Below are 17,858 nucleotides of genomic sequence, written 5' to 3' on the forward strand. Positions count from 1 at the left end.
TATATCACGTGTAAGTTGTAATACCAGTGTAATATGCATGTCATTATACACATTTGTGTCCTCATATATCACAAAAACAAACACACACACACACACACACACCCTGGGCTTCCTCACAGCGCCTGTCCCGAGGTGCACACACACACACACACACACACACACACACCCTGGGCTTCCTCACAGCGCCTGTCCCGAGGTGTGCACACACACACACACACACACACACACACACACACACACACACACCCTGGGCTTCCTCACAGCGCCTGTCCCGAGGTGTGCACACACACACACACACACACACACCCTGGGCTTCCTCACAGCGCCTGTCCCGAGGTGTGCACACACACACACACACACACACACACACACACACACACCCTGGGCTTCCTCACAGCGCCTGTCCCGAGGTGTGCACTCACACACACACACACACACACACACACCCTGGGCTTCCTCACAGCGCCTGTCCCACAAATATCTTAATTCGTGTCCCGAAGATGAACGAAAGTCTTACGGGGTTGCACAACATGAGGGAGAGTAATTACTGACAGAGTTTACATGTTTGGGTGAACTAACCCTTTAAGGCAGTTCTTGGATTCTTCTAAACGAATAAAGCCTTAATTGGCTCCTGTGCGCTCGTTAAGGTTCGGAGCAGAGCAGGCGAGTGCATTATTGGACCCTCTTCACATGTCCGGGGTTCTCAGAAGCAGAAGCCGTCATAGTTCGGGAACTTCTCTAGCCATGAACAGGAGATTAGTTTTCTATTCCCATTTTCTCCAACAGCAAAATATGACAATCCATGATCGTGTTTCCATGACTTTCCCAATGAGGGAAGAAATGAATTCAGCCGCCAGAAGAGAGAATGATGTGAAGTTTGCCGTCACTCCCTCGGCTATTATTAGAAAAAAATATAACAAGAAGTAAAGCGTTATAAGTGTATATACAAAAATTTTTTTGAATGAAAATATGAAAAACGTCTCAGGTTACTACTGTAACCATAGTTCCCTGAGAAAGGGAACGAGACGATGCGTCACTTGACGCTTTGGGAACGCCCCCAGCGTGAATGCGTCTGAGCATCAATGTCAACTAGTCCAATGGAAAGAATGAGCGTCACGGGCGGGTGACGTCATGACCAGGAAGGCATAAGAGCACATCCGGTGAAACGCGGCATTAGCTTCAAAAAGTCGAAGCAAGCCGATCACAGGGATGCAGGAAGTATGGCAGGGTGACGCATCGTCTCGTTCCCTTTCTCATGGAACTATGGTTACAGTAGTAACCTGAGACGTTCCCTTTCGAGGGAACTCGCGATGCGTCACTTGACGCTTTGGGAACGAGAATACCCAAAACGCCAGAATTCCAAGTACCTGAGTGTCAGTCTGTTGGAACTAAGCACTAAGCACCTGAGAACCTGGGGCAGCATCCAGGTCCAAACTGTAAAACCTGACGAATGTGAGCGGTGAAGACCAGCCTGCCGCATCACAAACGTCTTGGAGAGAAACCCCAAATAACAAGGCTTTAGAGGCCGCCATACCCCTCGTTGAGTGAGCTCTGACCACCAAGGGACACGGATGGTCAGAGTGCTCGTATGCAAGTGAAATAGCCTCGACTATCCACTTACTAACCGTCTGTTTAGAAGCAGGAAGACCCTTCTTAGGTGATCCAAAGCAAATAAATAACTGGTCGGACTTCCTCATTGAAGATGTCCGATGAACATAAGTATCCAGTGCTCGCACTGGACACAAGAGGTTCAGCCTTTCCTGGTTCGCAGATGTAAAAGGAGGACAGAAACCTGCAGCACAATAGGCCTCGGAATAATGGTAGGCACCTTTGGAACATATCTATGTTTCGGGTAAGAATGCCTTGGCCATCCCCAGTGCACTCAAGGCAGGTGGGGACCGAAAGGGCCTGAAGGTCTGACTCTAATAGGGACGAAATAGCTAGAAGAAAATAGTCTTAAAAGAAAGGAACTTCTCTGAGGCCAAATCTAAGGGCTCGAAGGGAGCCCCAGATAGGCCTTCTAGAACTATTGCAAGGTCCCAAGCCAGCACCCTAGTGCAAGTTGCAGGCCTCAGCCTCAAAGTGCCACGAAGGAAACGAGTGATCAGGGGGTCTCGACCCAAAAATGTACTACCCACCAGGGCGTGGAAAGCCGCAATGGCCGCCACGTATACCTTAAGCGTGGAAGGACATAGACCTGATACAAAGCGTTCTTGCAGAAACTCGAATACTGTGTTTACTGAACAGTTAGCCGGATCCCACTGACGCTGGTAACACCAAGAAGTGAAAAACTCTCGAAATAGTGAATATAGTTTCCTCGTAGCGGGAGCTCTGGAGCTTAGAATGGTCTCAACAACCTCGGTTGAGAGACCACTCTCTATGAGTTGGGCCCCCTCAGAGGCCAAACCCACAGTTTCCAAATCCCCTGCCGGGGGTGCAATATTGCATCCCCTGCCTGAGACGGAAGGTCTCTCCTGATCGGGACCTCCAAGGGAGGTCCGTCGAGGAGAAAAATTAGGTCCGCAAACCAAATTCAGCTCGGCCAGGGTGGTGCTACTAAATAGACTTATTCCATCCTGGCGGAATCACTCCAGAACTCCTGGGAGCAGAGCAACAGGGGGAAATGCGTACAGACGTAGCCTCAGCCACGTCTGCACCATAGCAACCAGCCCCGAGGGGACTGGTTGAGTGAGGGATAACCAGAGTGGACAGTGCGTCGTATGCTGAGACGAGAACAAATCCACTTCTGCCTGGCCATAAAACTCCCATATTTGCTCCACCGCCTCGGGGAGAACCCTCTGGTCCTGCGCCACCACTGCAAAGGTCTCATGTACAGCAGGCCAAAAGGTATCCCGTTGGACGCTACTGCCACAAGACCCAACAGTCTCTCGAACTGTTTTACAGTGCGTGACTGGCCTAGCCTCAGCTCTTTTGTGGCTGTTAGGATAGCAGCTACACGAACGGGCGACAGAGTGGCCCGCATCGTCACTGAATCCCATACCACACCAAGGAAAGTGGTTCTCTGTACTGGAGAAAGCACACTCTTCTTGGCATTGAGCCTCAACCCCAACATCTGCATATGAGCGAGAACGACACCTCGGTGCCGAACCGCTAACTGTTCTGATTCCGCTAGAATCAGCCAGTCATCTATGCAATTCAGAATGCGTATACACTGCAGCCTGGCGGGGCCAGAGCTGCGTCTATACACTTCGTGAATGTGCAGGGTGATAGAGCTAGACCGAAAGGAAGTGCCTGATACTGGTGTTCTTTGCCCCAAAGAAAACCTCAGGAACCTCCTGTGCTGAGGGAGGATGGAGATATGGAAGTATACGTCTTTTAGATCTATCGTGACAAACCAGTCCTCGGATCTGATTTGAGTCACGATCTGTTTGAGTGTCAGCATCTTGGACTTGAGTTCCAGCACCAAACACTCCAACAGACGAAGATCTAGTATGTGACGCTGCTCTCCATCCTTTTTTGGAACAATGAGATAACGACTGTAAAGACCCGACGCAATGTCGGGTGAGTACACCTGCTCTATAGCTTTCTTTGCTAACAGGGCCTTTACCCCTTGCTCCATTACCAGAGAGATTACCATTACCCATAGAGATATATTTGGCAGTAGCTTCCGCGCTGCCAGAAAATCTACCAAGGGAACCAGCCCCTCGAGGCTGGCCTCTGGTGTAATAAAGACAGCCAGTTCGGGGACCTGAAACATACTGGCAGGAACCACCCGAACTGACTGTTTTCGAACCCCCCTCAGAGGGCGCGAGTCCGACGCAATGTCGAGTTGACGCTGCGCCAGAAGCTCGCTGGAGAACGCTGCGCCCCGAAGCACCAAGGGTGGCGGGGTTGGCAGAACGGTCCCCTGAGGGCACAGAGATGAAAAAGGGCACCGTATAATGAGGTGTACACCATTCCACCCCGGTTGGGGCTGCCCTCACCGGTCTGACGCCGTGGCGCCAGACCTTTTCTTTTGAGCCGCAGCCTTCTCAGCATGAAGAACGGTCCTCGGATCCGGCTTCTGCTTTGAAGGCTTTGGCTGCTGTGTTGTGTATGAGAAACTAGCCGGCTGGAGCTGCTCACGCCCAGCAGCCCCAGTGGGTTGGACATAGCGAGGGAGAGATTATCTTGTATCTTTCTCCATGATTCCCATCAAATTGAGCCAGAGGTGTCTCTCAGTGACCACATTTCTTTGGCTGCCATCCCTGAGAGATAAATCTGAGGCCCGACGGAGTTCTCAAACCCCATCGGGCCAAACTCCCTCACTTCTGTCCAAATACCACAGCAGGTCAGCCTGATATGCTTGCAGCACTGCTATAGTGTGCAAGCAGGCTCGTGCTAGACCCACTGCCATATATGCTTTTCCCACTAGATTAAAAAATAGTTTTCTTTAATGGTTTAGTGAGAGAAGCCGACGCCTTCAGGGACGATACTGAACCGGGAGACATAGCTCGCAAGTGTCTGTTCTACCCGGGGTATTGCCCCATAGCCATACTCTCTTAACCCCCAAATATCTGAATATACATGAATGTGGGGCTAATAAATGAGTAAGGCTTTTTCCATGATCTAGACAGCTCGCTGTGCAGATCGGGAAAAATGGAAGGCCCCGTGATGGAGGTGGAAAAATAGAGGGAAGGAAACTCGTTCAATTTATTTTAAGGACGAGTGCCCCCTTATTTCTGCTGGCCATTAAATATTTAATTTATCTACAGCCTTAGTAAACACCTCCACCAGCTTATTATTATATATATATTTTTTTATATACATTCTTTATATATATACACTTTATTTTATATATAATATATAAACTATCATATATATATATATATATATATAGGCTATATATAATTCTCATACGCTGGGGAAGAGATGGCAAATCCACTTCCCCCATGATTGTGTACACTTTCAATGCCCAGCACATCTACCTCCTCGGAGGTAGAGCACTGAAGCATTGATTTCTCTCCCCGGGCGGAAGAGACCGCAGCGCGGGCTTCCGAGACCGGAGAGAGAGCACTGGATCCCTCGTGGAAAGGGAGGAGATAAGATCCGCGGACCCGTCTCCAACCCCGTAACGAGATCCTATTCGCGATCCACAGGAATGCATTCTCCGCGCTGCCTCGGCAGACGCGTGTCCTGCACCCCGAGGATCGCGAGCCTGGCCACTTTCCTCGAAAAGTGACAGGCGGGAGTGGAGCATGCGAAGCGAAAGCTTCTCACAATGTTGCACTCAGCCCCCTCGGAGGCTGATACCGCATGCTCCACTCCCAAACAAACTACACAAAGCTCGTGTGTGTCCCCACCCGTTAAATAACGCGGGCAGGGAGAAGCACAGAGTTTGTAAAGTTGTTTCGCCATAACTCTTCCCAATAATATCGAACAGACAACAATAAATAGACAGAGACAGAGTAACACAGATCGCTTGCTAATGCCGCGTTTCACCGGATGTGCTCTTATGCCTTCCTGGTCATGACGTCACCCGCCCGTGACGCTCATTCTTTCCATTGGACTAGTTGACATTGATGCTCAGACGCATTCACGCTGGGGGCGTTCCCAAAGCGTCAAGTGACGCATCGCGAGTTCCCTCGAAAGGGAACTACTAGATTTGCAGTTGATGTGTTTGTGGAAAGGGTCCATTTTAACATGACACTTTTTCAACTGATTCTCTCTGTCTCTCACAACAGGAGATGATGGACATCAAGCAGTTCATTGAGAAGCAGCTTCCCCCGATCAACCAATGAATCAGCAACTCTCCAATCGACAGGGCAACACAGACGTGAATCATGACAGTGATGTTTTGTAAATGTATTTACAATTGAAAATGTATTAAAGTTTGATTTATTTTAAATGCAATTAATTAAAATAAGACTTGAGTGCTTTTTTGACCCACACAAGTAGAGCTTTAGGAGTTCAGACACGGCGATTAGTTGATCAGGATTGGAGAACATCTGCAGGACAGTGGATCTCCAGGGCCAGGTTTGCCCAGCCTTAACTTATATATAATTTCATAATTCTGCTGTCTTTGAAATATAGCTAAAATGTACTTATGAATGTACACACAAGTATGGTACACTAAAGTATACTTATTTGCATCCATTTGCATGAAAAATCAGTAATACATTATATATATATATACAGTGGGCTCCACAAATATTGGAAGTCATGACATCACTTCCTGATCACTACGGTGAACTTAAACACCACATGAATGGGAACACGCTTCAGGTACACTTTTACTCTAGAATTTGAAGGGGTGCCAATAATTTTGGCACACGTTTTTGAAGAAAACCATATTTATTCCACATTTATATATTTTTGAGTACATAAACTTCAATTAAAAGTTGGATTTTTGTGAATATTTTGAAAGAAAGATTAGAAATAGCACAAACTATTTTTTATTTACCAAGCAAACCCACTGTATATATAGTTTTGACTGCCAGCATTGTTTAATTGTGTTTGTAATTATGTTTGTTATGAGCAGATATCTTAAATCCTAAAACTTGCAGTCCATAGTGTTAAAATTAGGTTACATTTAGATGTAGGATTAATTCTGGATTAGATGTAGGATTAGTTTAGTACATGCAGTCTGTTTTTAAATCAAGGATTGCACATGGGACATTAAAAACAGTTGTTTTGTACTTTATTGTTGCTTTTCTCTTTTTGTACAGTTTATACAGTATACATAAGTTTATAAAATGCATTAATTGCATCAAGTCATAAACAGATGAAATGTTGAGTTGATCTCATAGATCGATGTGAGTAGATGCAAGATCTAAATGATCTCATTCCACATATAAATGGTAAATCCTCTAGACTGAAACTAACCGAAGCTCCGGTGTTCATGACACCTGTTTTAGCCTATCCTAGTCTGAGGCAAGGCACAATCACGGTTCTGCCATTTTAAGTGTATATCCGAGCACAGATAGAAATGTGAGAATATATCTTACATTGAACTATGAACAATGCAACAACTTTTTAAATAGACTGAATGACATGTAAGTGTGTCTAAGGCTTCACTTACACCTGGGCCCAGTTGCTCAAAAGGAATCCGATAGGATTTTGATTGAAATCAGATTAGATCACAAAATCCAATCTTGGCTTTGATATGGATCAAATCATCAGTTTGTGTTGATCAGATTGGGATACCTTTGATCCAAAAAATAAGTCATGACTGCATGGCTGGAGCATCAGAGAAGCTGCAACAACGAGCATTTAAAGATGATTTTAGGGAAAATGGCTGAAAAATCATCAATACAGTCACTAGTAATGATTTAAGGGTTTCTCACTTTCGACCAATAGGTGGCGCTGTGACCAAACAGATGTGGTGTGTTCAGAGTGAAGTGACAATGACACAAGCAAAGTTTGGTGTCGATATGCCAAAGCATTGCAGAGATAAAGCCTCAGTCGGTTTGGCATCATGCCATTAAATGTGTCGATGCGATGTTCGAAAACCGTTTCGTCTATCCACTCGAAATCCATAAATGTTCGCCAACATGGTCTGAAGATGATACGATTCAATTTTGGTGAAATTTGGACCAACAGTCTAGGAGTTCGAAAAAGTATTTTTAAAAAATAAAAATAAAATGGTGGACAGAAAGTTTGGCAGACTGTGGCAAAATTGGTATTTCTGTTCTCAGCATGACCCAAGGAATCGATTAAGCATAATTCATAGCATAATTCAATCAAAAGCTATTAGCCTTTTTGGAAATTTCATTATAACTTATGATCACAGGGTGGCGCTGTCCCCAAACCTTTTGTGTACCTTCAGGGCATGGTGCTTAAGACACATATAGAGTTTCGTTATGATACGCCAATGCTTTCGTAAAATATAGCATTTTAAGACAAAATTCAAAATGGCTGACGCCCAAAATTCTGCAATCTTAAAGAGACAAATTTTGTGATTTTTTTGGCCAAACCACTACTAAGTTATGAGCAAAACTGTCCATTTTTCATATCTCCTCTTCAATTCGAATCAACTTGAATTCCATAACTTTTTGTCGGCATGGTCTGAAGATGATCTGGTTAAATTTTTGTGAAAATCAGAGCAACGGTCTAGGAAGAGTTAGAAAAAGTAGGTTTTCCAGGAAAATTCAAAATGGCGGAAGAATTTTCATGACTGAAAATGACATCATAGGCAAAGGAATGCGATAGAATCGTCTTGAGCCAAGAATCAGGAAAAGGTTTGTTTCTAGCCCTTATGGTTCTAATTTGGACAGTTGGTGGCGCTAGAGGGAATGAGTTAGAGACTCCAAATTTGCTGTGGAGCCAGGTCAGACTATTCTCTATCCTTGTGCCAAATTTCATAACTTTCCCGCAAGCGGTTCAAGCCATTAAATAATCCCCAAACAGCTGTAGATATCAAACAAAAATGTGTCTAATTTTAAAAGTGTTTTTTTTAATCAATGTCTGTACATTGGCACAATCATAAGATAGACACAATCATAAGTCAAAAGTTATTTGTGAGCGAACGCAAAGTTTCTCGGGTGAACGCAAAAGCATTAAAATTATATTTTTTACCCCCCATCTCATATTTTGTCGTATCACCATGTGCCTTTAGGCCTCGGTAGAGCATGGTTTGGTCATCTAATAAAAAGTGTTTCTGGATCAGGGTGATCCAATCCAATATTGCTTTGAAGAACCGGCACAAATATCAAATGGATTACCTGATCCTGGATAGCAAAACGTGGAATTTTCAAATCCAGATCATTCTGATCCAGATTAATCTTTTTGAACAACTGGGCCCTGGTATGTAATCCATTCACACGTTTAAATAGGGCCCAGGACATGTGTGACTGGATCACTCAAACCACACCTGAAGTTAAAAACTTCAATGGAAACATTGGGAGTTCATTTTGAGTCCAGAATTCACTCCCTCGCCACCCTAAACTGGTTCTGGTCCCGCATCGGGACATGGACTGCAGAAGTCCTGTGGTTTGTGGCACCAAGACTTTCGACAGCAGGTCCTTTAGGTCCTGCAAGTTGCGAGGTCAGGCCTCCATGGATCATATTTGTTGGTCCAGCGCTTCCCATAAATGCTCAATTGGGTTGAGATCTGGGGAATATATATGCTCAATTGGGTTGAGATCTGGGGAATATAGATGCTCAATTGGGTTGAGATCTGGGGAATATATATGCTCAATTGGGTTGAGATCTGGGGAATATATATGCTCAATTGGGTTGAGATCTGGGGAATATAGATGCTCAATTGGGTTGAGATCTGGGGAATATAGATGCTCAATTGGGTTGAGATCTGGGGAATATAGATGCTCAATTGGGTTGAGATCTGGGGAATATATATGCTCAATTTGGTTGAGATCTGGGGAATATAGATGCTCAATTGGATTGAGATCTGGGGAATATAGATGCTCAATTGGATTGAGATCTGGGGAATTTGGAGGCCAAGGCAACACCTTGAACTCTGTTTTGCTTCTCAAACCGTTCCTGAACCACACGTTCAGAGGTCTTGTGGAGTTCATGCTTTGGTTTCTGGGGACCTACATGACTATTAGGCGTGTTTCACAGTACTATGATGTATATTGCACGAAATCTGAGACCCTTCGGTCAACAAAATTCAATAAAAGTAAATGCATTTGAGAATCGTGTAAATACCTGGGGTCTCATTTATAAAACTGTGCATAGGATCCTTACTAAAAGTGTACGTGCGCCCGAAAGCCAAAAATGGCGTACGCCAAAAAAGATTCAGACTTATAAAAGCATGCAAACGCCAGAACCTGCGCAGAATCCCCTTTATAATCCCAGTCAGAGGAAGATTGTGTTCACATGCATCTCCTCCCCGAATATATGAGCTTACAACGCCTCGTTTTACTATGCATTTCCTCACCTTCATATCATATTCATCCATGTGATTCCATGTTTAACAGTACAAGACATTAGGAGAATATGAGATACTGATGTGCGTCACATTACATCGCTTAAAAGCATTTATTAGCCTATCCTTGCCTTGTTTTTGAATATATAAATCAAATAGTATAAAACACGGCTCTGTCAGGGCCTGTTTTGTGTGACACAATGGTTATAAATGAGACCCCGGATCTGTCTTGTCTGACCTGATCACCTGGGATGAAAGGTACGTGCAAACAGGGATCTATGAGGTCTACAGGGAAGCGTATCTGAAGTATGTTCATGTGTGTGTGTTAGGACTCGTTGGGCGTCTGAAGGCTCTGTAGGAGGTCTGCATACATGCTGGAGTTCATGAAGCGTGGGAAGGAGTCTCTCTGCATGAGCATGTAGATCTGCTGCTGAGCCTCGTCAAACGTGCATGAGGAGGGTTCCTGCATGTTGTTGTGGATCACTTCACGCACACGCGAGTCCAGACTCACCTGGATACACAAACACAGGTAATCATGAGCCGTGTTTCCACTGCAGGAACTGTCCCCGGGAACTAGGGTCTAAATGAAGTTCCAGGTAAGAATTTCCCCCTCAGAAAGTCCCTGCTTGTGGGGAACTACTTTTTCAAAGTTCAGGAACTTTCAGGGGTGGGACTTGGGCTCTGAACACAAGCATTGGTTGAGTTCATGACTCTTTCACTTCAACCACCATTTTTAAAAATCTTTTGCGATGGGTGCAGTAAGAAGGGGCTTTCGCACGGGTAGTTCTAGGGTGGTTCCCCGACAACTAATGGTTCCCTTAGGAACGTTTTCCTGGTTGCGTTCGCACCGCCAGTAGGAACTCTGAAGTAACGTAAGCCGCGGTTGTTGTTGTTGTGACTTTTATTTTGACGGCGCTGAGAACGCCAGTACCTGAGCTCACAGTGCTCACATTCCCTGTGTTCATTAGTTTACAATCTGTCTAACAGTCCTGTCTAATACGTTATTAGTTATAACTGTTATACATAGAAAGACAGTATATAAAAAGTTATTAGTGTTTGCCGTGTGATTGATATCCAGTGTCGCTAGCTGAGCAGAAACACATAATTATGTTTCTCTTGATCCCCTCAAAGTTGCGTTGGATTTTCTCCTCAGTGTAAAGGTTTAGAGGTCCATCTATCACTGTTTTACATGTTCGTAGAGTTAGTTTCTGGAGTAAATATATAGGCTATAATCTGTGTGTTTACACTGCTTTTTTTTTAAAATGGCGGGTGCTGGTGTTTCTGTCGTTCGGCCAATCAGCGAACACTAACGTCACTGGTAGTTCCTATAGTGATGGTTTAGACCGACTCTGAAGTAGGAGTAAATTAGTTCCTCCAAAAGGAGTTCCTAGAACTAAAGTCGTTCCTAGTTCCTGCGGTGCGAACACGCCGAAATCCGTAAACTTCCGCCAATAGTTCTAGGAACGATGAAAAGGTTCCTCCGGTGCGAAAGTCTCTTGAGTTGTTTGCTATTCGAATCAACAATGGAGTTTAAAAAATACAACCGATGACGAGGTTCAGGCTTTATTAAGCTTAAATTCAGAGGATGAAATCCAGCGGGAACTGGACAGTAGTGCAGTCCTACGTCTCTGGACTAATTTGCCTAATCTTCACGGTACTTTACACCGCAGTGGAAACGCAGACAGCAACAGGTCTGGAAAAAAGTTCCTGGGACAAATTGTTCGGGGTAATTTCGGCGGAAACGCGGCTCTAGATATTCATGTTTAACAACAAAAGTATAAGCAAAAGCACAGAACATAGTTATCATGTTGAAATGAGCATATATACCTCTTTAGGTGACATTACAGAGACGTAGTCCTCGTATATTTGTTTCACAGTCTGTTCAACCGTGGTTTTGTTGGTCTCTTTCTTTAGATCCTCACAGATGAGCCAGAATTTCAGGTTTTCTTCACTAAACTCAGACTTGAGAAACTGTTGGAAGTGCGAACGACCTTGAGGATTTTTCATTAAGCGCTCGAATGACTCTCCCCACAACTGAACCTCCTCCAGAGTGAGCTGAGGCCTAGAGGAGACGGGACATCAGGACATCTTTAACTCTTTACCCATCTGTGTTCTTTAATAAGTTGCCAGCCAGCGCCAGCATTTTTTATCATTTTCACAAAACTTTCATGGCCCCCAGAATACTTTGTTGTATGAATATCTGAACATGCTATATATATATAAAAAAGAAAGAACAGGTCCTCTGCTTTTAAACAATAAAACAAACATTTTACTCTAGCTTCATGGACTGCGTCCGGATGGGATTCAGAGCGATGATCAAACACAGATGGAGTCGATCGAGTCCATCAACACCTCACAGCTTCACAGCCGTTAACCCTTCCTGGGTTTGACACTTCATTCAGTAACGTTACGTAGTTTTTATTTATACGCTGTTGAATATTTGATGATCGTGTTATTTTCCTGCTGTTTCTGTTTCTTTACTTGTTTCTGCTTCTTTACTTGTTTCTGCTTCTTTACTTGTTTCTGCTTCGTTACTTGTTTCTGCTTCTTTACTTGTTTCTGCTTCTTTACTTGTTTCTGCTTATTTACTTGTTCTGCTTCTTCTTTACTTGTTTCTGCTTCTTTACTTGTTCTGCTTCTTCTTTACTTGTTTCTGCTTATTTACTTGTTCTGCTTCTTCTTTACTTGTTTCTGCTTCTTTACTTGTTCTGCTTCTTCTTTACTTGTTTCTGCTTCTTTACTTGTTTCTGCTTCTTTACTTGTTTCTGCTTCTTTACTTGTTCTGCTTCTTCTTTACTTGTTTCTGCTTCTTTACTTGTTTCTGCTTCTTTACTTGTTTCTGATTTACTTGTTCTGCTTCTTTACTTGTTTCTGCTTCTTCTTTACTTGTTTCTGCTTCTTTACTTGTTTCTGCTTCTTTACTTGTTTCTGCTTCTTTACTTGTTTCTGCTTCTTCTTTACTTGTTTCTGCTTCTTTACTTGTTTCTGCTTCTTTACTTGTTTCTGCTTCTTTACTTGTTTCTGCTTCTTTACTTGTTTCTGCTTCTTCTTTACTTGTTTCTGCTTCTTTACTTGTTCTGCTTCTTCTTTACTTGTTTCTGCTTCTTTACTTGTTTCTGCTTCTTTACTTGTTTCTGCTTCTTCTTTACTTGTTTCTGCTTCTTTACTTGTTTCTGCTTCTTTACTTGTTTCTGCTTCTTTACTTGTTTCTGCTTCTTTACTTGTTTCTGCTTCTTCTTTACTTGTTTCTGCTTCTTTACTTGTTCTGCTTCTTCTTTACTTGTTTCTGCTTCTTTACTTGTTCTGCTTCTTCTTTACTTGTTTCTGCTTCTTTACTTGTTTCTGCTTCTTTACTTGTTTCTGATTTACTTGTTTCTGCTTCTTTACTTGTTTCTGCTTCTTCTTTACTTGTTTCTGCTTCTTTACTTGTTTCTGCTTCTTTACTTGTTTCTGATTTACTTGTTCTGCTTCTTTACTTGTTTCTGCTTCTTCTTTACTTGTTTCTGCTTCTTTACTTGTTTCTGCTTCTTTACTTGTTTCTGCTTCTTTACTTGTTTCTGCTTCTTCTTTACTTGTTTCTGCTTCTTTACTTGTTTCTGCTTCTTTACTTGTTTCTGCTTCTTTACTTGTTTCTGCTTCTTTACTTGTTTCTGATTTACTTGTTCTGCTTCTTTACTTGTTTCTGATTTACTTGTTCTGCTTCTTTACTTGTTTCTGCTTCTTTACTTGTTTCTGATTTACTTGTTCTGCTTCTTTACTTGTTTCTGCTTCTTTACTTGTTCTGCTTCTTTACTTGTTTCTGCTTCTTTACTTGTTTCTGCTTCTTCTTTACTTGTTTCTGCTTCTTTACTTGTTTCTGCTTCTTCTTTACTTGTTTCTGCTTCTTTACTTGTTTCTGATTTACTTGTTTCTGCTTCTTGTTTTTGCTTCTTTACTTATTCTACTTCTTCTTTACTTGTTTCTGCTTCTTTACTTGTTTCTGCTTCTTTACTCGTTTCTGCTTCTTTACTTGTTTCTGCTTCTTCTTTACTTGTTTCTGCTTCTTTACTTGTTTCTGCTTCTTTACTTGTTCTGCTTCTTTACTTGTTTCTGCTTCTTTACTTGTTTCTGCTTCTTCTTTACTTGTTTCTGCTTCTTTACTTGTTTCTGCTTCTTTACTTGTTTCTGCTTCTTTACTTGTTTCTGCTTCGTTTCTGCTTCTTTACTTGTTCTGCTTCTTCTTTACTTGTTTCTGCTTCTTTACTAGTTTCTGATTTACTTGTTTCTGCTTCTTTACTTGTTTCTGCTTCTTCTTTACTTGTTTCTGCTTCTTTACTTGTTTCTGCTTCTTTACTAGTTTCTGATTTACTTGTTTCTGCTTCTTTACTTGTTTTTGCTTCTTTACTTATTCTACTTCTTCTTTACTTGTTTCTGCTTCTTTACTTGTTTCTGCTTCTTTACTTGTTTCTGCTTCTTTACTTGTTCTGCTTCTTCTTTACTTGTTTCTGCTTCTTTACTTGTTTTTGCTTCTTCTTTACTTGTTCTACTTCTTCTTTACTTGTTTCTGCTTCTTTACTTGTTTCTGCTTCTTTACTTGTTTCTGTTTCTTTACTTGCTTCTGCTTTTTTACTTGTTTCTGCTTCTTTACTTGTTTTTGCTTCTTCTTTACTTGTTCTGCTTCTTCTTTACTTGTTTCTGCTTCTTTACTTGTTTCTGCTTCTTTACTTGTTTCTGCTTCTTTACTTGTTTCTGCTTCTTTACTTGTTTCTGCTTCTTTACTTGTTTTTGCTTCTTCTTTACTTGTTTCTGCTTCTTTACTTGTTTCTGCTTCTTTACTTGTTTCTGCTTCTTTACGTGTTCTGCTTCTTCTTTACTTGTTTCTGATTTAGATAAATCTGACCCCTTGGATTTAGAAAAACTTTACACACCATCTCTGCTTTAGAACATAACACACTATCGATACATGTTCATGACTTTATTGAACACACAGTGTAAACATTCACCACACAGGGAGGAAAAAGGCTAATGGATTCTCTAAAGGCAAATTAATGAGCCGAGATTAGAGGTGTTGCTCAGGTGTTGCCCTATAAAAAGCACTGTTAAACACTGTAAACTGCTGGAAAAGGTTTCTCTAAAGGTCCACAGCTGTACAGATTGTTCATCACTGTTGCTACTTTGCATCCTGGTAACAGTGCCGAACACCAGAGTGCATGTTCACACTGTCTCCAATAAAGACAAGGTCTTGTGTGTTATTTGTCAAGATGGACTGTGATTGTCTATAGTTCTGATTTAGTTAAAAATTTAATTAGTTCTGTCATGACCACTCTTGGAGCGTTATGGTAATGGGTATGACAATGTTGATATGTTTCATCTTGGCAGAATAAATTTGCTACACTGCAAGTACGGTATTTTGCCAGGCCGAGCAGAGTATGGGACTTTCTACTGGCAAAATCTGCTGCTGTACAATATAGAGTACATGAATGACCTAGACAGATCTATACAGGTGGAGCTGGGGAGGGAGGAGGGGTTCTGAAAGCAGCGAGCGAGCTCATTCGTATATCTGCAGTGTTGTCATTCAAGAGACTCCCGTAACTGGGATTAATCAAATTTCCAACCACTAGGCAAAATGAGGGTTGAAATGTTCAATATAAATTTGTTTGATCAAAACAAACTTTATTAACATTATAAATAAACCTCAAGGAACATTAAAGAAATAAAAAGGCATGTCATGACCCCTTTAAAATTCCCAAGAGGGATGTTCTTAAAAGCGACTACTTTTGCAATATAATTTTTTTTTAACTTATAACACAACTCACATCTGTTCGGTATCAGCCTCCTCTTGTTCTTCTGAGATCGTCGTCATAGTTCTTTCCTCCTTAGCAGAGCGTACTGTCAGACTACACACACACACACACATACACACACATTATAAAAACATGTTTTCTGTGACGCCTGAATGTCTCCGGAGAGGCTCCTAATGAATACGAGATGCACTTCTAAGCTCAGTCTACATTAGCCTTAATGAAGTTTTCTAGCACACAGTGAAATATCTCAACCACACTAGACTTACTCTTTAGTTCACTTAAAATGCGCTGGAAATTTTTTTTTTACCTGAATTGTAAAAAGAATATGTATTATATCAAAGTTTACCTAAAGTTGTAAAAACAATGTTTTACAAAATATTAATCTCCAACGCACGTTCACAAAACAATGTCTGCTCTTGCGTCAACACGCATGTGTCCTGGTTTTCCCATGAACGCGCGTTGGAGATTAAAGGGATCGTTCACCCAAAAATGAAAATTAGCCCATTATTTACTCTCCCTCAAGTCATCCTAGGTGTATATGACTTTCTTCTTTCAGACGAATACAATCAGAGTTATAATAAAAAATCTATTTTTTTATAAAAAATAAAACATCTATTCATCATAAAAGTGCATCCATCCATCATAAAAGTGCATCTATCCATCATAAAAGTGCATCTATCCATCATAAAAGTGCATCTATCCATCATAAAAGTGCATCTGTCCATCATAAAAGTGCATCCATCCATCATAAAAGTACATCTGTCCATCATAAAAGTGCATCTATCCATCATAAAAGTGCATCTATCCATCATAAAAGTGCATCTATCCATCATAAAAGTGCATCTATCCATCATAAAAGTGTATCTATCCATCATAAAAGTGCATCTATCCATCATAAAAGTGCATCTATCCATCATAAAAGTGCATCTATCCATCATAAAAGTGCATCTATCCATCATAAAAGTGCATCTATCCATCATAAAAGTGCATCTATCCATCATAAAAGTGTATCTATCCATCATAAAAGTGCATCTATCCATCATAAAAGTGCATCTATCCATCATAAAAGTGCATCTATCCATCATAAAAGTGCATCTATCCATCATTAAAAGTGCATCTGTCCATCATAAAAGTGCATCTATCCATCATAAAAGTGCATCTGTCCATCATAAAAGTGCATCTATCCATCATAAAAGTGCATCTATCCATCATAAAAGTGTATCTATCCATCATAAAAGTGTATCTATCCATCATAAAAGTGCATCTATCCATCATAAAAGTGCATCTATCCATCATAAAGTGCATCTATCCATCATAAAAGTGCATCTATCCATCATAAAAGTGCATCTATCCATCATAAAAGTGCATCTATCCATCATAAAAGTGCATCTATCCATCATAAAAGTGTATCTATCCATCATAAAAGTGCATCTATCCATCATAAAAGTGCATCTATCCATCATAAAAGTGCATCTGGATGGATATAAATAAAAATATACATCCATCCACTGCCATTATAAAGCTTGGAAGAGCCAGGACATTTTTTTATATAACTCAGATTGTATTCGTCTGAAAGAAGAAAGTCATATACACTAGGATGGCTTGAGGGAGAGTAAATCATGGGCTAATTTCCTTTTTGGGTGATCGATCCCTTTAAAGACGAGTGTTCCTCACCAGGAGCAGCTGCAGCAACAGCACCAGCAGAAGCAGCAGGCGTTCGCCGGAGTGTGTGGCGAGTCCAGGGTTCGGGACGGAGTGTGTGGCGAGTCCAGGGTTCGGGACGGGGTGTGTGTGGAGCCGTCGGGGTCCTGCGCTCCACTGGTGTGTTCAGTGTTCTTCCCCATCTCCACCAGTTCAGAGCCCATCAGCTGCACAACTTTCCGCTCACCAGATGCGTTCCCACAGGAGAGAAGAGGAGCTGTGCAACACATTCAACACTTGTAACGCTTAATCATACTTAATTAATTGAATCAGCCCTCAGGTGTAAGAGGCCCGAATGCCACAACACACAGGAGACACACAGCAAACACTCATATCCCGAGAGAACAATTACAACACAACACCTGAGATCAACAGATGCTGTTTACATCCAGCCGTTCCTTTAGTAGTATTATAATCATCATTTAGAAACGGTTTATTACGTTTTTTTTGTAGTATTGATCAATTAATGCCAAATGCCTAGAAAAAGGAATGTCATGCACATAATATGTTTAATTAGTCAAATCAGCTGCATCATATTTTTCATC

General features: G+C 41.8%; 3 protein-coding genes across 5 annotated transcripts in view; 1 reads left to right on the forward strand and 2 right to left on the reverse strand.

The window, feature by feature from the left end:
- Positions 1-5,878, forward strand: part of lypla1 (lysophospholipase 1) — a 12,887-nt gene extending 7,009 nt beyond the window's left edge. For all 3 annotated transcript variants that reach the window (XM_056272346.1, XM_056272348.1, XM_056272349.1), the window contains one exon: positions 5,685-5,878. In XM_056272346.1, the coding sequence (XP_056128321.1) occupies positions 5,685-5,741 (57 nt within the window). In that variant the 3' untranslated portion in view covers positions 5,742-5,878. The remainder of the gene's footprint in view (positions 1-5,684) is intronic.
- rps20 (ribosomal protein S20) overlaps positions 1-17,858 on the reverse strand; it is a 140,473-nt gene that overhangs the window by 107,234 nt on the left and 15,381 nt on the right. The gene's annotated exons all lie outside the window — the stretch shown is intronic.
- Positions 10,144-17,375, reverse strand: LOC130106283 (regulator of G-protein signaling 20). The gene is made up of 4 exons (XM_056272350.1): positions 17,287-17,375; positions 15,625-15,705; positions 11,657-11,891; positions 10,144-10,340 (listed from the first exon to the last, which is right to left on the reverse strand). The coding sequence occupies exons 2-4, from the start codon at positions 15,669-15,671 to the stop codon at positions 10,155-10,157; spliced, it is 468 nt and encodes a 155-aa protein (XP_056128325.1). The 5' UTR covers positions 15,672-15,705; positions 17,287-17,375; the 3' UTR covers positions 10,144-10,154.

The sequence above is a fragment of the Rhinichthys klamathensis genome, unplaced genomic scaffold, assembly GCF_029890125.1.
Source record: "Rhinichthys klamathensis goyatoka isolate OS25496 unplaced genomic scaffold, OSU_Roscu_1.1 h1tg000334l_1, whole genome shotgun sequence".
NCBI lineage: Eukaryota > Metazoa > Chordata > Actinopteri > Cypriniformes > Leuciscidae > Rhinichthys > Rhinichthys klamathensis.